Source organism: Dipodomys spectabilis, unplaced genomic scaffold (genome assembly GCF_019054845.1).
Source record: "Dipodomys spectabilis isolate Male_0828 unplaced genomic scaffold, ASM1905484v1 ptg000042l, whole genome shotgun sequence".
NCBI classification, from domain to species: domain Eukaryota; kingdom Metazoa; phylum Chordata; class Mammalia; order Rodentia; family Heteromyidae; genus Dipodomys; species Dipodomys spectabilis.
Window position 1 is genome coordinate 1,961,895 of NW_024870719.1, and position 18,333 is coordinate 1,980,227.

At 43.2% G+C, this 18,333-nt stretch overlaps 1 protein-coding gene and 1 pseudogene across 3 annotated transcripts in view; both read right to left on the reverse strand.

The window, feature by feature from the left end:
- Nucleotides 1-18,100, reverse strand: part of Snx6 (sorting nexin 6) — a 55,890-nt gene extending 37,790 nt beyond the window's left edge. For 2 of the 3 annotated variants that reach the window (XM_042677834.1, XM_042677832.1), the window contains exons 1-4: nt 18,044-18,086; nt 17,838-17,888; nt 3,890-3,994; nt 2,910-3,020 (exon numbers count right to left, since the gene is read on the reverse strand). In XM_042677834.1, the coding sequence (XP_042533768.1) occupies nt 2,910-3,020; nt 3,890-3,994; nt 17,838-17,888; nt 18,044-18,049 (273 nt within the window). In that variant the 5' untranslated portion in view covers nt 18,050-18,086. Of the gene's footprint in view, nt 1-2,909; nt 3,021-3,889; nt 3,995-17,837; nt 17,889-18,043 lie in introns of all 3 variants that reach the window. The other variant, XM_042677833.1, reaches the window with a different exon arrangement.
- Nucleotides 1,670-1,767, reverse strand: LOC122106573 (annotated as a pseudogene).
- Nucleotides 18,101-18,333: the final 233 nt, after the last annotated feature.

Genomic DNA, 18,333 nt, shown 5'->3' on the forward strand with positions numbered 1-18,333 from the left:
AAAGTAATGACAAACCTCATTCTAGTGATCCACAGACAAGAAGTAAGTACTGAATAAAAAGTAAACACTTAAATAAAACGTAAGATGCAGACAATACATTTCATTTAAGAGCTGGATATGAGAAAAAAATTAACTTAGAAGAAAGGCTTATGTGTAAGAATTATTAAGGGTAAAATCAATGACAGAAGCTAAAGAGAAGGCCTGGGAAGGTGGCTCAGTGGTAGAGTGCTTGCCTTATATGCATGAGGCCCTGGGTTCGATTCCTCAGCACCACATAAGCAAAAAGAAAAAAAGCCAGAAGTGGCGCTGTGGCTCAAGTGGTAGAGCGCTAGCCTTGAGCTGAAGAGCTGAGGGACAGCGCCCAGGCCCAGAGTTCAGGCCCCACAACCAACCAAAAAAAAAAAAAAAAGAAGAAGCTAAAGAGAACAATTGAGGGGCTGGGAAGGTGGCTCAGTGGTAGAGCGCTTGCCTTGCATGCATGAGGCCCTGGGTTTGATTCCTCAGCACCACATAAGCAAAAAAGAAAAAAGCCGGAAGTGGCACTGTGGCTCAAGTGGTAAAGTGCTAGCCTTGAGCTGAAGAGCTGAGGGACAGCTCCCAGGCTCAGAGTTCAGGCCCCACGATCAGACCCCAAAAAAATAAAAAAATAAAAAAAAGAACAATTGACATCATAGGAAAGTAAAAAAGAAAAGTCTGAAAGAAGGGATGGGGGTATGGTTCAAGGATAGAGAACTTGCTTAGCAAGCACAAAGTCCTGGATTTAATCCCTTGTACTGTAACAAAAAGGAAGGAGAAAAAAAGGGCAGGAAGAGTAGAAAGGAGGAAAAGTGTTGTACCAAGAAAGCAACAGGGTTAGAAAATACCAAGTATGGTTTAACAAATTTTTGTTGAGTTATTACTATATGGACAGGCATAATGCTGAGCTGAACACAGGTTTTATAAAGATTAATAAGTCATGGTCGGGGCTGGGAAGGTGACTCAGTGGTAGAGTGCTTGCCTTGCATGCATGAGGCCCTGGTTCAATTCCTCAGCTCCACTTAAGCAGAAAAAGCCGGAGTGGAGTGCTAGCCTTGAGCTGAAGAGATGAGGGACAGTGCCCAGAGTTCAAGGCCCACGACCGACCGACACAAACACACACACACACACACACACACACACTCATGCTCTTAGTCTATGAGGAGCATTTAACCTGTAAAAGACAAAAGTAGTGAAAAAATACTATCTTGTAAGAGAGGAAAGATAAGAATAGGATGAAAAAAGAAAACCACCACTTTTCATTCACTAAAATCTGAGCTATAAGTCGGCACCAGTGGCTTATGCTTATAGTCCTAGCTACTCAGGAGGCTGGGATCTGAGGACTGAGGTTCAAAGCCAGCCAGGGCAGGAAAGTCCATGAGATGTCTATCTCCGATATATTGCCCAGAAAAAAAGCCAGAAGTGGTGCTGTGGTTCAAGTGGTCAAGTGCTAGACTTGAGCAAAAGAAGCTCAGGGACGGAATCCAGGCCCAGAGTTCAAGCTCCAGACTAGCAAAACATAAAAAATAAAAATCTGAAACAAATGACTGAAAAGGAGTGCTGGCCACAAGGACAGAAATGGGATAACGTCACAATGATTTTAGGGAAATTATATAAAAACTAACTTTCCCAACTCTCTGGTCAAAAGCTGAGGCTGAGTAAGGGTTTTTTCTTTTTTTTTTTTTGTACAAGGCCATGCTAATCTTCTCTGTACTGTTCCAATTTTAGTATACATGCTGCCAAGGCAAGCACGTAAGATGTATTTTTTATTACAACATCTTACAGAGCCTTCTATTGCTTAGTACCCATCTGCCTAAGAGTTCAAAGAACCAGTATGGTTCTGTTAGTTACATTTAATAGTCCCCTCAGTAAATTCCCAAGGAGAAGACTGTTGACATTCTAGCATTAAAAATTTAAGCTTAGCTAGGCACTGGTGGTGCATGCCTATAATCCTAGTTACTCTGGAGGCTAAGATCTTAGGATCACGGTTCAAGGCCCAGGCAAGAAAATTCATGAATTTCTTATCTCCAATTTACCCCCCAAAAACTGGAGTGGAGCTATGGCCCGAAGTGGTAGAGGACTAGCCTTGAGCAAAACAGCTCAGGGACAATGCCTAGGTCCTGAGTTCAAGCACCACATCCATTACCACCACCAAGAATAATAAAAAACAACAAATTAAATAAATCTCAGTTCTGAACAAGATAAGAAGATAATTTAGGATAAAAGGTAATAGCCAGACTGGGAAGGTGGCTCAGTGGTAGAGTGCTTGCCTTGCATACATGAGGCCCTGGGTTGGATTCCTCAGTACCACAAACACAGAAAAAGCCAGAAGTGGCATTGTGGCTCAAGTGGTAGTGCTAGCCTTGAGCTGAAGAGCTGAGGGATAGCGCCCAGGCCCAGAGTTCAGGGCCCACAACAGACAAAAAGAAAAAAAAAGGTAATAGCCTTGCAGGGTTTGGTGGCTCATGCCTGTAATCCTTGCTACTCAGAAGACTGAGATCTGAGGATCGAGGTTCAAAGCCAATGATCAGGCCTCTGAGACCCTTATCTCTAGTTAGCCAGCAAAAAACCAGCAGTGGAGGTGTGACTCAAGTGGAAGAGTGCCAGCCTTGTACAAAAAAGCTAAAAGAGAGTTAAAGGCCCTGAGTTCAAGCCTTAGTTCTAGCGCGTGCATGTGCACGCACACAACACACACACACACACACACACAAACACACACACACACACACACACACACACACACACACACACACACACACACACACAACACACAGTAGCCCAGTGTTTTGTAACTAGCAGTTTGAAAAATCAATTGGTAAGTAAAAATGCTAAACAAGATTACAACACATTAAGTATCTAAAAATGCTGCTAGAAAATGAAATCTTTGTACTTACAATGTAACCTGCATAGTCTTCATTTTCAACGAAGGAATCATGAAGCCAGATAAATTCTTCATGTTGTCGGACAACAGAAAACTCATTTTGCTTAAAATTTGGCAATGAACTCTACAAAAATATGAGATTCTTGTGAATAAAAGTGAAAATTACACTAAGATGTAATGTTTAATAAACATTTTAGGTCTTTGATTTTAAATACAAAGACTATCAGAGACTTTAAACTATACATGAAAAATTATAAGATAAGCTGAAAAACTATTTTCCCCTCTTTGGGAAAGTAAGCAGATAGGTAGTTATCATATTATACTGCTCTCATCACTTAAAAATTATCTCGTTGAGGGCTGGGAAGGTGGCTCAGTGATAGAGCGCTTGCCTTGCATGTATGAGGCCCTGGGTTCGATTCCTCAGCACCACATAAGCAGAAAAAAAAGGCCGCAAGTGGTGCTGTGGCTCAAGTGGTAGAGGCTAGCCTTGAGCTGAATTGCTGAGGGACAGTGCCCAGGCCCAGAGTTCAGGTCCACAACCAGATCCACAAAAAAGAAAAGAAAAGAAAAGAAAAATTATCCTGTTGAGTCGAGCACTATAGGCTTACACCTATAACCCTAGCAAATCAGGAGGCTGAGATATGAGACTCTCACCTCAAAGCCATCCCAGGCAGATAAATATGAGACTCTTACCTCCAATTAATTGCCAAAAAAACAGAAATAGAGGTATGGATCAAGTGGTAGAACACTAGCCTTAAGCACAAAAGCTCAGGAACTGCACTTAGGTCATGAGTTCACTAAAAAGCCGTAAGTAGAGCAGCAGTGGCTCAAGTGGTAAAACAGTAGCTTTAAGAGGGTAAAAAAAAAAAAGCTCAAGAGCACCCAGACTCTGAGTTCAAGTCCTAGGACCAGCACAAAAAGAACCTTTTTACTCAAACATAACATTACTACAATATTAACACAATAGCTAAAATAATACAAAATCTCATTTACCTTTGTATGTACAGTGAATTTTACTTTATCTCTTTCACTAAGAGCATCAGAAATGTCCACCTGTAGAGCAGCATCACTTTGAAGATCTACACTTATTGCTTTAAGCTAGAAAAATAAATGAATACTTTAATTAAAATTTTATTCTTATTTTTTATTTTTATTTTGACAAGGTTTTATTATGTAGCCTCGGCAGGACTTAAACTCTGGCTTTCAATTCTCAAGGGCTAGGATCCAGGCATGAACCACACTGGCTCTGTGTGCTTTCATGCAACTTAATTCTTCTCTCAGACAATAAGACCACACAAAAAATGAAGAATCTCAAATCTAAAAAAAGTAGTGAAGCTAATTTTATCTACACATCTACATTGCGGCATGGTTTGGGGTAGTGCTATTACCTTAACCAATTTTTATTCTATACTGTTTAATTAAAGTCAGCTTTGCACACACCACTTAGCTAATCACCATCTGTTATCATTTCATCTAAAAAGAAAACTATTTTCCAAGAAGATGGGACATTAAAGTTCAAGTATTCTAATTTAAGGAATGTGCCTACCTTTCAGCATAAAAGGAAAAAATACTGCTTCTTTTAATTCAGGAATATACACTGCAATTAGCAAATATAAACATATTACAAATATGTGATGTACTAAGAAAAATACTAACGTAAAGCCAAAAATAATGCTATATAAGCTTCAATGCATTTGAAGAACTGGGTAAGTTGCCTACTTAAGAGCTTCCATTTGCTGTCAATGAGATGATTTTCCCACTTACAATGCCAGGGAAGAACCTAGGGCCTTGTACCTGCTAGGTAAGTGGTCTACCATTCAATAATATCCCCTGTTCTTACGCTAAATTCTTTTTTTTTTTTTTTTTTGGGTCCGGTCGTGGGGCCTGAACTCTGGGCCTGGGCACTGTCCCTCAGCTCTTCAGCTCAAGGCTAGCGCTCTACCACTTGAGCCACAGCACCACTTCCGGCTTTTTTCTTTTTTCTTATGTGGTGCTGAGGAATCGAACTCAGGGCCTCAGGCATGCAAGGCAAGCATTCTACCACTGAGCCACCTTCCCAGCCCCTACACTAAATTCTTAAAATTTTATCCATGCTTCCCTTGACTTCAGAACAATCCTCCTATCTATGCCTCTGTGTGGCTGGAATTACAGCTATGATCTATTATGCCTAGATTGTTCTAAGAGATAAGGTCTTGCTAGTTGTTTTGTTTGTTTTGGTTTTTTTCCAGTCGTGGGGCCTGAACTCTGGGCCTGGGCACTGTTCCTCCGCTCTTCAGCTCAAGGCTAGCGCTCTACTACTTGTGCCACTTTTTCTGCTTATGTGTTGCTGAGGAATCGAACCAACATCCTTTCTCTAATAACTAGGGTGTATAATAGAAAAGCCAGTCTCTACAATGTTAATCTCTCACATCACACAATTTCACTGAAAGTTAACTGCTCCATTTCATCAACTCTAGATGTGTATATTTATATTTTAATACATTTGCGATAGATCTATCTTTCAACTGATGACAAATTACAAATTAACTGGTAATAATTTTCTTCCTTCTAAATCTAAGAAAGTACTAAAGCTCATTTTATCTATATATCTACATTAAAGAAGGGCTTTCACTAGGCACTGGTAAAAGTATATAGTAAAAGATCTTTCGCTGGGCACTGGTGGCTCATGCCTACAATCCTTGCTACTCAAGAAGCAGAGATGTGGAAGATTGCTGTTGGAGGCCAGCCCAAGCAAAAAATTTGAAAATCTCATCCTGACCAATGAAAGTTAGAGGTACTGGCATACCACCACATCCGAGCTTTGTATTAAGTGTAAACTGGAGGATCATAATCCAGGCCATCCAAAGCATAAACACTATTCATCAAAAAACTACTTGCTAGGTGACAATAGCTCATATCTATAATCTTAACTACTCAGAGGCTGAGATCTGAGAGTCATGATTTGAAGCCAGCTGGGGCAGGAAAGCCTGAGAGACTCATATCTCCAACTACCAAAAAAGCTAAAAGTGGAGCTATGGCTCAAGTGGTAAAGCAAAAAAGCTTAAAAACAGCGCTTAGGCCAAGTTCAAGCCCCAGAAGTGGCACAAAAAGGAAAAAAAAAAAAAACATTTGATTAAGATGCACTCATAACCTGACTTATAAAATTGAAATCCCTTTATCCAACTACCTAATAAAAACTAATTTAAAAATCACTTGAAAAATGACTAAAGCAAAAAGGCTCCTGCCTACAAGTGTGAAGCCCTAAGTTGAATACCCAGAATCACAAAAAGCAAGATGTTTCATTTAACTGTATCTTAGATTTGATAAAACATTATATTACAAATTTAATATTAATTACATAAAAATCTGTAAATTTTATTAAAGAAAAAAGCTATAATGCAAACAACCTATGAATCTCCAACTTTAATTAACTTTCCTCAACTAGTGAGTTCAGAAGAAATTTTCCACTTGACTACATTCAGTGGTTTAATCTTTATCTGGGCCAATAAACTTTGTACTTTGTCAGAGGCAGACTTAAACATTTGTTGCTCTAGTCAAAAGACTAGCACAGACAATATGGAGTAAACAAAAAAGTTTGATTAAAAAGTAATTTGAGTTGGGCACCAGTGGCTCATGGCTATCATCCTAGCTACCCAGGAGGCTAAGATCTGAAGACTGCAGTTCAAAGCCAGCTCTGACAGGAAAGTCTGTGAGACTCTAATTAATCACCAGAAAACCAAGTGGTGCTGTGGTTCAAAGTGGTAGAGCACTAGCCTTGAACGAAAAAGCTCAGGGACAATGCCCAGGCCCTGATTTCAAGCCCTACAACCTATCAAAAAAAAAGAAAAAATGCAAGTAGGGTGGTGTACCCCTATAATCCTAGCTATTCAGGAGGCTGAAATCTGAAGATCAAGGTTCAAAGCCAGCCTGGGAAGGAAAGGCTTTGAAACTCATATCTCCAATTAACCACCAAAAAGCTTGGAGTGAAGGTATGGCTCAAGTGGCACAGTGCTAGCCTTAATCCCAAAAGCCAGGGACAGAACCTGGATCCTGAATTCAAGTCCCAGGACTAGCGCACATACACAAAAGAAAAATAAATTTTAAGAATTCAGTTCTCTCTTGCCAAAGAGAACACCAAAAGTAACTTTGATTATTCCAATAGCCTCCCACTGGTCTCTGGCTTCTGCCCACCATGATCTTAATAAACTACAACCATTCCTGTATTCAAAATACAAGGGCTTCACACTGTGGAAAAGTTAAAGCCCTTATATTGGTCCAGCAGGCACTGTAAAAGCTCCACCTGACACGATCTCTATCTAATTCACTATGCTCCTGGCTCACAGCACTCCTGCCATATGGTTTTGCCTTGCTATTCCTTGAACATATAAGCAGGAGACACATGGCAGAACTAGAGTCAGAGACACAATTCTGCCCCGAACATTCTGCCCCCAGATATCTACCTGCATGGCTCACTTCCTTTCCCTGCTCCTCCTCTTCTTTTTCTTCCCTTCTTCCCCTCCCAGCTCTTCTCTACCCTCTCCCCTTCTTCCTTTGCCAACGCTGGGACTTAGAGTCTCATGCTCTTACTAAGCTTTTTCACTCACAGCTGGCACTCTACCATTTGAACCATTTCCAGCTTCTTTCTGCTGGTCAATTTAGGAGTCTTATAGATTTGTCTATACGAGCTGGCCTCAAACCATAATCCTCAGATCTCAGCCTCCTGAGTTTCTAAGATTAGTTGTGTGCACTTGAAAGGTTTCCTTCAAGTCTTAAAGTCTTTCTCAGGAAGGACTTTCCTTACCACCCAGTCTAAAACCACAGCTCAAATCACTGTATTCTCCCTACCTAACAATCCCTATCCCTCCTTTGTTTCCAGCATTTATTTACCATGTAATACACTTTTTACTGTATAATGGCCCTCCCTGACTAGAATTCAACTCCATTAGGACAAAGATTATAATATTTACAAAGTCAGTATTACCAATAAAATGTAAACATTTGACGCTAGGCAATATAGCGATATGTATTTAATCTTTTGTTTTTTTTTTTGGGGGGGGGGGTTGGTCACGGGGCTTGAACTTAGGGCCTGGCACTGTCCCTGAGCTTTTTCGCTCAAGGCTGGCACTCTACCACTTTGGACTACAGCTCCACTTCCAGTTTTCTGGTGGTTAATTGGAGTTAAGAGTCTCATGAACTTCCTGCCTGAGCTGGCTTCCAACCTGTTGTTTTTGTGGACAATATGGCATATACCTATAATCCCAGCATGAAGGAAGCTAAGGCAGGATTAGGAGTTCAAAGCCAGCTCAGGTACTTAGGAAGATGAAGTCTGAGGATTGAGGTTCAAAGCCAGCCTGGGCAGAAAAATCCTGGAGATTCTTACCTCCAATTAACCAGTAAAGTGGAACTGTGCTCAACTGGTAGAGAACCAGCTGTTGAGTGAAAAAGCTAAGGGACAGTGCAAGACCGAGTTTAAGGTCCAGTACCAGCACAGAGAAAAAAAAGTTCTCACACTCAGGATCAACTTAATCATCAACTATCCTTGCTTTTACATTTAGCTGCTGAGTATGGGTAAAGTCACAACCATTTTTACTGGTTCACTGAAAGTTCTCTAAACTACACTCAAATCCCAAATAGGTATGCTCAACTTTCCTGATTCCTGCAGCAACTATTCCAATCTTTTCCCATGTCAGCCTTCTATAATACTACCTTACTCTCAGCAAGTGACCTTGCCTCTCATATACCAGGAAGGCAAATGCCAGCAGCTGTCTTTCCCTCAGATCTACCAACATATCTTTCTATAAATATATAAATGTAGCCTTAATACTATCTTTGCCTTCTCAGTACTTCATATAGGTCTAAGCTGTCCACCTGATCATTTGATCTTCTATTTGCAAAAGGATCTAATTACATACTGCTCTTCTAAGTCCGGCCTTGATCTCACAAAACTTTCCCACTAACTAATTTCCAAACCCAATGATATTTTTCAGTCTTCTTGGTCTCTGTACAGTATTTTTCCTTGGCATAACTCAACATTTCCTCTTTGTTTTTTTTGTTTTTGTTGGCTGTGGGGCTTGAACTCTGGGCCTGGGTGCTCACCCTGCATTTTTTTTTTTTTTTTGGTCCGGTCTTGGGGCCTGAACTCTGGGCCTGGGCACTGTCCCTCAGCTCTTCAGCTCAAGGCTAGCGCTCCACCTACCACTTGAGCCACAGCACCACTTCCAGCTTTTTTTTTGGGGGGGGGGGGGGCCCGGTCATGGGGCCTAAACTCTGGGCCTGGACACTGTCCCTCAGCTCTTCAACTCAAGGCTAGTGCTTACCACTTGAGCCACAGCGCCACTTCTGGCTTTTTTTCTTTTTGCTTATGTGGTGCTGAGGAATCAAACCCAGGGCCCCAGGCATGCAAGGCAAGCACTCTACCACTGAGCCACCTTCCCAGCTCCCCCAGCTTTTTTCTTTTTGCTTATGTGGTGCTAAGGAATCAAACCCAGGGTCTCATGCATGCAAGGCAAGCACTCTACCACTGAGCCACGTTCCCAGCCCGCCCTGCACTCTTCAACTCAAGGCTAGTGCTCTACCACTTGAACCACATTGCCACTTCTGGCTTCTTCTGTTTATGTGGTGCTGAGGAATCAAACCCAGGGCCTCATGCATTCGAGGTAGCACTCTACCACTGAGCCACCTTCCTAGCCCTACTTCCCACTGCCTGGAGACTTTATCATTATGTACTTTATACACATTCTTCTCTCTACTAGCCACATCTACCTTGTAAACCATACCCCACAAGGAACTAAATCATCCATATAGGCTAACCTTTCTACTGATAGGCTTTGCTCCCATTTTCCCAGAACCCACAACATCCCCCTAGTCCTGAGGTCAATATTTCAGGGCAAGCTCATTTTGGTAATATGAATATTCAGAGCTGAGACCCAGGGCCAAACTACTTGTGTCTAACTACATCTCCTATTGGCTATGACCTTGGGTAGATATTTCATCTTTCCTAATCTATATTTCTTCCCAAAGCAGGAATAACAGCAGCAGACTTCATATGGAGAACTGAGTTAATACCTGGCATATACCTGGCGTTGTGACTCAAGTGGTAAAGTGCTCACCTTGAGCTGAAGAGCTCAGGGACAGCCCCCAGGCCCAGAGTTCAAGGCCCACGACTGATTAAACAAACAAAAAAAAAGTCAGAGGGAAACAAAAGTCAAAATGTTTTATGTGTCTACTGTTTTATCTATTTAGTGGTAAAACCTCAGGGCTTCATGCTTGTTTTTTTTTGGGGGGGGGAGGTCCGGTCGTGGGCCTGAACTCTGGGCCTGGGCGCTGTCCCTCAGCTCTTCAGCTCAAGGATAGAGCTCTACCACTTGAGCCACAGCGCCACTTCTGGCTTTTTTCTTATGTGGTGCTGAGGAATCGAACCCAGGGCCTTGAGCATGCAAGGCAAGTACTCTACCACTGAGCCACTTTCCCAGCCCCTGCTTCATTCTTGTTAAGCAGGCTCTAAATACTTATGCCATGCCTCAAATCCCACATCCTTTTCTTTTTTTTTTTTTTTTTTGGTCCAGTTGTGGGGCCTGAACTCTGAGACTGGGCACTGTCCCTCAGCTCTTCAGCTCAAGGCTAGCTCTCTACCACTTGAGCCACAGCACCACTTCCGGCTTTTTTCTTTTTGCTTATGTGGTGCTGAGGAATCGAACCCAGGGCCTCATGCATTGCAAGGCAAGCGCTCTGCCGCTGAGCCACCTTCCCAGCCCCCACATCCTTTTCTTTCTTTCTTTCTTTTTTATCAATCTCATTGGGAAGCCCTGCATTCTATGTCTTTATTACTACTCATCCCTAGTTGTTCTCTCTCCTTTGTACTCTCATAACGTTTTTAAAAAGGCATTATAATTCTACCTCCCCCACTCCATTGTGATGACCTCAGAACAGGAATTTTATCTCATTCACCTCTTTTATCCTCAGATAACAGTAGGTCACATTTTTTAATCTGGGATAATTACCAATAAACTTGGAGTACATTTAAGTTTAATGCCATGTAGATACAAAGTATAAACATTTGGACAAGTCTTGAAAAATAAGAAAAGGTAGTAGGTGAAGGTGAAGCCGGGCACTGGTGTGGATCATGCCTGTAATCCTTCCTACTCAGGAGACCCAGATTGGAGGATGGCAGTTCAAAGCCAGCCTGGGCAGGAAAGTCACAAGACTCTTATCTCCAACTGATCACCAGAAAAACAGAAGTAGAGCTGTGGCACAAAGTGGTAGAGCACTAGCCTTGAGCAAAAGAGGTCAGGGTTCAAGTCCCACAACTGACATAAATAAATAAATAAAAAATAAAATACATGGGCTAGGTAATGTGGCTTAGTGATAGAGTGCTTGCATAGCATGCATGAAGTCCTGGGTTTGATTCCTCAGTACCACATACACAGAAAAAGCTGGAAGGGGCTGGGAAGGTGGCTCAGTGGTAGAGTGCTTGCCTTGCATGCCTGAGGCCCTGGGTTCGATTCCTCAGCACCACATAAGCAAAAAAGAAAAAAGCCGGAAGTGGCGCTGTGGCTCAAGTGGTAGAGCGCTAGCCCTGAGCTGAAGAGCTGAGGGACAGTGCCCAGGCCCAGAGTTCAGGCCCCATGACTGGACCCAAAAAAAAAAAAAAAAAAAAGAAAAAGCTGGAAGTGGTACTGTGGCTCAAGTGGTAGAATGCTAGCCTTGAACAAAAGACGCTCAGGGGCCATGCCCAAGCCCTGAGTTCAAGCCCCAGGGCTGGCAAAAATAAATAAATAAATAAAATAAAATACAGAGGTCTTTGCAATGATAAGTAGACTATAAAGTATGTATGTGTGGGTGGTAAGGGTGGCATATTAAAGCCATCCAAAAACAGTTATGAACAATGATGAATGCTAGCCTAAGAGTTTTTTTCCCATTATTCCAAAAAAGAATGGGTCCAGGCTAGGTATGGAGGCTCAAGCCTGTAATTCACAAAAACTTCACAGGACTCCATTTCAAGCAATTACTGGGCACAGTAGCACATCTGTTACACCAACTATAGGGGTAGTACAATGGGTAGAAGCATAATGGCATCCCAGAGACACTGAGAATTATAATTAGGAGGCTTGAAATCCTGGTTACCCATGACATAAAAGGAGACCTTATCTTGAAAAATACCAAGGCAAAGAGGAGCTGAAGGTTCTCAAAGGGTAGAGTGCCTGTCTGATAAGCACAAGATCCTAGATTCAATCCTAGGATCACAAAATGGGAGTGGGAAGGTTAAAAAAAAAATGCTTTTTAATAGCCAGGTGCCAGTGACTCACACCTGTAATCCTAGCTACTCAGGAGGCTGAGATCTGAGGATTGTGGTTCAAATCCAGCCCACACAGGAAAGCTCATGAAAGTCTTATCACCAATTAACCACCAAAAAGCTGTAAATAGAGCTGTGGCTCAAACATTTCCAAGGTGTGCTGATATGAGAATAAAGGGTATGCCTGATACAGAAGTTTCTTGCACAAGCTTTCCACTTAAAAAACTATTATTATTGTGAAGAAGGAGGAGCAAGGATAGGAGTCCAGGAGATGGGTTACTCCACCTACAGTAATTTCTACAAACAATTATAATATTACCTAGAATTGAAATCAAATGCTAAGAAGGAATTATGTCATCACTCTGGTGTGAATGCTACTTAACATGCACATCAGAACAAAATGTGACCATTCAACAGGCTCATTTATTTACTAAATAATGTCATTGTCCTTCATCTAAGGGGGAAAATCTATTATTAAGATGCTGGGGCTAGCGCTGGAAAGGTAACTCAGTGATAGAGTGCTTGGCTTGCATGTATGAGTCCTGGGTTCGACTCCTCAGCACCACAAAAGTAGAAAAAGCTGGAAGTGGTGCTGTGGCTCAAGTGGTAGAGCACTAGTCTTGAGCTGAAAAGCTGAGGGACAGCGCCCAGGCCCAGAGTTCAAGCCCTATGACCAAAAAAAAAAGGCTTCAGCTAAAGATATCAAAACATGGCCTAGAGGACGCTGGTGTCTCTCACACCTGTAATAATTCTAGCTACTCAAGAAGCTGAGATCTGAGGATCAAGGTTTGAAGCCAGCTCAGGCAGGAAAATCTAGAGACTATCTCCAAATATGCACCAAAAAAGCTGAAGTGGAACTGTGGCTCAAGTGATAGAGTGATAGTCTTGAGCAAAAAAGCTAAGAGACAAAGCCTAGGTGCTGAGTTCAATCACCAAACGCAACACACACACACACACACACACACACACACACACACACACACACACACGTTATCAGCCAAGTGCTAACACACACACACACACACACACACACACACACACACACACACACACACACACACACACACACACGTTATCAGCCAAGTGCTAGTATCTCAAATCTGTAATCCTAGCTACTCAGAAAGCTGAGACCTAAAGGATCACACTTAAAGAGTCAGACTGGGCATAAACTCTGTAACAACTGGCCAGCAAAAAAAAAAAAGCAAGCCTGATTAGAGTTGTGGCTCAAGTGGTAAAGTGTCCCAAACCCCGTGAGCAAAGCTGAATGAGAACATGAGGCCGTCAGTTCAAACTGGTAAACCCCCCACCCCCACCTGCACACACACAAAAGCCATAATCTTTCCTCTCCAACTCCAAAAGATTCTAATTTAGTAAGGGCCAGAATCTACTAGTTTCTGTTTTGCTTTTCAAATATCTTAGGCAATTTTGGTTTGAGTGGGGTTTGTTTTTGAGACAAACTGCAGAAATTCCATCCTCCATCTCCACAAGTACTAGAATTTTACAGGAGGGTACTACTTACCTAACAGACATTGCTCACCCCAGGAGATTTGTGTGTGTGTGTGATACTGAAGTTTGAATTCAAGGCCCTGGTTTGCTCTACATGGAGACAAGCCTCCAACCCTACCCCAGAAGATTCTGGTCCAAGTATTTCAGGCCACTTGAGAAACATACACTGGTTCCCATGTCCGAAACTGTTGTATGGCCTCAAGACAACCCAGTTTCTCTGAGGTTGGGACTTCTTATTTATCAAAGGGGGGCATTAAGGTTCAGATGAATGAGAGGACCTTAAACAATGCTTACCACATCACCATGCTATAATTATTACTATGATTCATTCAGTTCTACTGAACAAAAATACGAACTGAACATATCCACATGAAATTCTAAAAGCTTTTTAACTCATATTATTTTTGTTGTTGTTTTACTTTTTAAGGATCAAGTCTAAGACCTTCCCATGCACTCTGTCACTAAGCTATGTTCCTAGATAAGTTTCAATCTGTGCCAGGCACCAGTGGCTCACGCCTGTAATCCTAGCTACTCAGGAGGCTGAGATCTGAGGATCATGATTCAAAGCCAGCCTGGGCAGGAAAGTCTGTGAGACTTATCTCCAATAAACCACTCAGAAAACCAGAAGTGGCACTGTGGTTCAAGTGGTAGAACACTCATCACCTTGAGCTAAAGAGCACAGGAACAGCACCCAAGCCCAGATTTCAAGCCCCATGACCATCCAAAAAAAAACAAAAAACAGTTTCAACTGTAAGATTCAGTAACACAGACTGGGAAAGTGGCGTAGTGGGAGAATACTCACCTCACATGCATGAAGCCCTGTGTTTGATTCCTCAATACCACATAAACAGAAAAAGCCAGAAATGGCACTGAGGCTCAACTGGTACGGTATTAGCCTTGAACAAAATGCTCAGAGACAGTGCCCAGGCCTTGAGTTCAAGTGCCCAGTACTGGCAAAAAAAAAATAAAAAGCAGCAACTCAGGGACAGTGTCCATGGCTCCAGGACTGGCCAAAAAAAAATTCAGTATGACTTTCCTGGTAAAGCATGCTCTTTCTATTCCTCCCTGCTTAACTTTACAACATGTGAAAAAAGTTTACAGACATGTTACTTAAGTTTTTATTTCTATTAGCATTTTTTTTTTTTTACAAAAGCATAACGCCATTAACACTAATATTCATCAGAAAATATTCTACTTTTACTTGGTGTGGTGATGCACATCTGTAATATTAGGTGTTAGAAAGACAGAGACAGACACTGAATGGAAGGGAGGAATGAGAGGGAAAGAAGGAACAGTTTACACTAAGCAAAAGGAAAGAAATGTATTACCTGATGTGGAAGAAATAACGGTATTGTCAAAGCTCCTAGAATTCACAAACTTTATAGACCATGACAATGACAATTTGCCTTGTGAAGGTTAAAATGTGTTTGTGACTTTAACCAAGTATCACTATCCACAATACTGTGAAATATGTGAAATTTATGTAATCACCTAATCTCAAAAAACAAAAAGGAAGAAAAGTGAGAGAAGGCCTGGGTTAGGAGCGATGGGTGACAATGTTATCAGACACTTTGTATTCATATACTATTTTGTAGAATGGGAACTTCTTATTATTAAAGATAATAATAATAATAAAAGGTAGGTGGAGACAGAAGGACTATATGTTGGAGACCAGTCAGGGCAAAGTTAGCCACGCCATCTCTAAAAAAAAATAAAAAAATAAGCTAGGCAATAATAATAAAAGGTAGGTGGAGACAGAAGGACTATATGTTGGAGACCAGTCAGGGCAAAGTTAGCCACGCCATCTCTAAAAAAAAATGAAAAAATAAGCTAGGCAATGGTGGCTCGTGCCTGTAATCCTAACTACTCAGGAGGCTGAGATCTAAAGATCTGGGTTCAAAGCCAATCTGGGCAGGGAAGTCCATGAGACTCTTATCTCCAATAAACCACCAGGAAACCAGAAGTGGCACTGTGGCTCAAGTGGTAGAGCACTTGCCTTGAGCTGAAGGGCTGAGAGACAATGCCCAGGCCCAGAGTTCAAGACCCATGACTGACCAAAAAAAAAAAGTAAACAGGCTTGGCTGGGGATTTGACTTGAATGATAGGGCACTTGCCCAGCATGCACTAGGTCCTGGGTTCAATTTGCAGTAATGCAAAACAAGAACAAAGAAAGGGAGAAAATATTCTACTTTCTACTCCAACAATGCAAATATTTAAAAAACAAAAACAACTTGCCCGGCACTGGTGGCTCACACCTGTAATTCTAGCTACTCAGGAGGCTGAGATCTGAGGATAGCAATTCAAAGCCAGCTCAGGAGACTCTAATCTCCAATTAACCACTAGAAAACCAAAAGTGACATTCTGGCTCAAGTGGTAGAACGCCAGCCTTGAGCTGAAGAGCTGAGGGATTGTGCCCAGGCCCTGACATTTTTATTTTGCTATTCAACTCAAAGGTCTCACAGACTTTTTGTCCAGGCTGGCTTTGAACCGAAATCCTCAAACACTAGCTAAGATTACAGGTATGGATCATTGGTGACAAGCCAGGACATTAAATTTTAGAATCTACAAATTCTATGTTTTTGACCTAACCAGAAAGTCTAAATGATAAACAATGCTTCTTTGTACAGAAAAGGCTAATTTGTGGTTGATTTTTTTTTTTTTGGGTCTGGTCATGGGCCTGAACTCTGGGCCTGGGCGCTGTCCCTCAGCTCTTCAGCTCAAGGCTAGTGCTCTACCACTTGAGCCACAGCGCCACTTCCGGCTTTTTTCTTTTTGCTTATGTGGTGCTGAGAATCGAACCCAGGGCCTCATGCATGCAAGGCAAGCACGCTACCACTGAGCCACCTTCCCAGCCAGTGTGGTTGATTTTTTTTTAAGTATGCAACATCCTCTGCCTCTTTATTACTACCTGAGAGCTTTAGTGATAAAGGTCATCAGTTAATGTCCACTACCTCATCTCCTATTACAAACAACAATATCCTACCACGTCTTGTCACCTACCAAAAATATCTACTAATCAAATGTATCTCTCACACTATTTAGGATAAATAAAAGCAAAATGGAAAACTGAAGTGGAAAGAAAACCACAGAAGTTTGCTGTGATTATTCAGACAAGGCACTATACACATTACCATACTTCACCCAAGGCAAATAGGGGTTTAAGGATAGCTGAGGGGGCGCAATCAGAAATGTTAAAGGATTTCTGACACCAAAGGTATAACAGTAGTTACCAGGACAGGATAGGAGGCATCGGGTGAGGATAAGGAAGGACACTGGTCAAAGGGTACAAACTGAGTTATAAGACGGTTCAGTTCTGGATACCTAATGTCGAACATGGTGATTATATTTAATAATAATGTATACTTAAAACTTGCTGAGAGTAGCTCTCAAGTGTTCTCATCATCCCCCCCCAAAAAAAAGAAAGAAAGAAAGGGTGGAGGGGAGGGATAAAAGGACAACCAGGTGAGGCAATCATTTTACAATGTGTCAGAATGTCACGCTGGAAAATAGTCTTATAATTTGTCAGACGTATCTCCATAAAGGTAGAGGGAACCCTGCAAAGGATGGGGGGAGGGGTGGGTGGTTATCAGAAAAAGTAGCGAGGATCAGCGCAGGCTACGGTCTCTAGCACTGGGTAAAATCTGGTAGAACAATTTAGTACTGCTGAGATCTGGTGACTGTCAAGATCCTTGCCAAGGGGCGATGTGAATGTCTCCTCTAGACACAGAACAGGGTGGACAGAAGGGACTTCGCGAGGTCCTTAAGGAGCAAATGACGGGTGCCGCTGGGAAGGTCTGAGATTGGGTTTTCTCGGCCCCAAGTGGCAAGACTGAGGGCGTTCTAGCTCCAGCCTCCACGTCCCCACTTGCACCCTGCCGGGGGGAGGGGGGGGAGGGAGGGGAAGAGGGTGCTCACGACGGGGTCCGAGGCCGGGCCGAGACAAGAAAAAAGCGGCCGTGGGTCCCCGGGAAATCAGGAACACGGCGGCCCCCAGGGAGGAAGGGCTGCGGGAGGGCGGGGCGCGATGCGGCCGGGGAAACCGAAAGGACGATTCCGACCGAGGGCTGCGCAGCCCGAGCCCCCTGCGCACACCGCACCGGGGGAGCTGAGTAGGGGCTGGGGGGGAGGGGGGCTTTCTGCGTGAGAGAAAGAACCAGAACTTACTCCGCGGTCTTCCTCTGAGAGGAAGTCGGGGCCGTCGTCCAGGCCTTCCTGCTGGGTCGGCGGCGGGCCCGACGCGTCGGGGAGAGGATAGAAAGGGGAAGATACAAAGGGAGACATTAATGTCAGGCCGGCGCACTCCCCGCGCCCGCCCCGCGCCAGCCGCCCCCACCGCGCGCCCGGGGATCGACACCGCTGAGAACACCCACCATCATGGCTGCTCCGAGACGAGGACCAGCGCAGGCGCGCACGCACCGCCAGTGAGACGGAGCCGGCAACGCGGGGCGGGGCCAGGGCTGGAGGCGGGGCACGAAGTAGCCCCGCCCCTTCGCGCGCGAGGGCGGGGTCTGTGAGGGAGAAAGGCGGACTCCTGGTATCTCGACGCAAGGTGCAGGCTCCTAAATCAGGGAGGGCTCGCAGATCCGGATCGTCATGCTGGAGGCAACTCGCGGCTTGGCCAGCTCAGACCGTGGAAGGCCACCCTTGAGGGGGAGCTGTC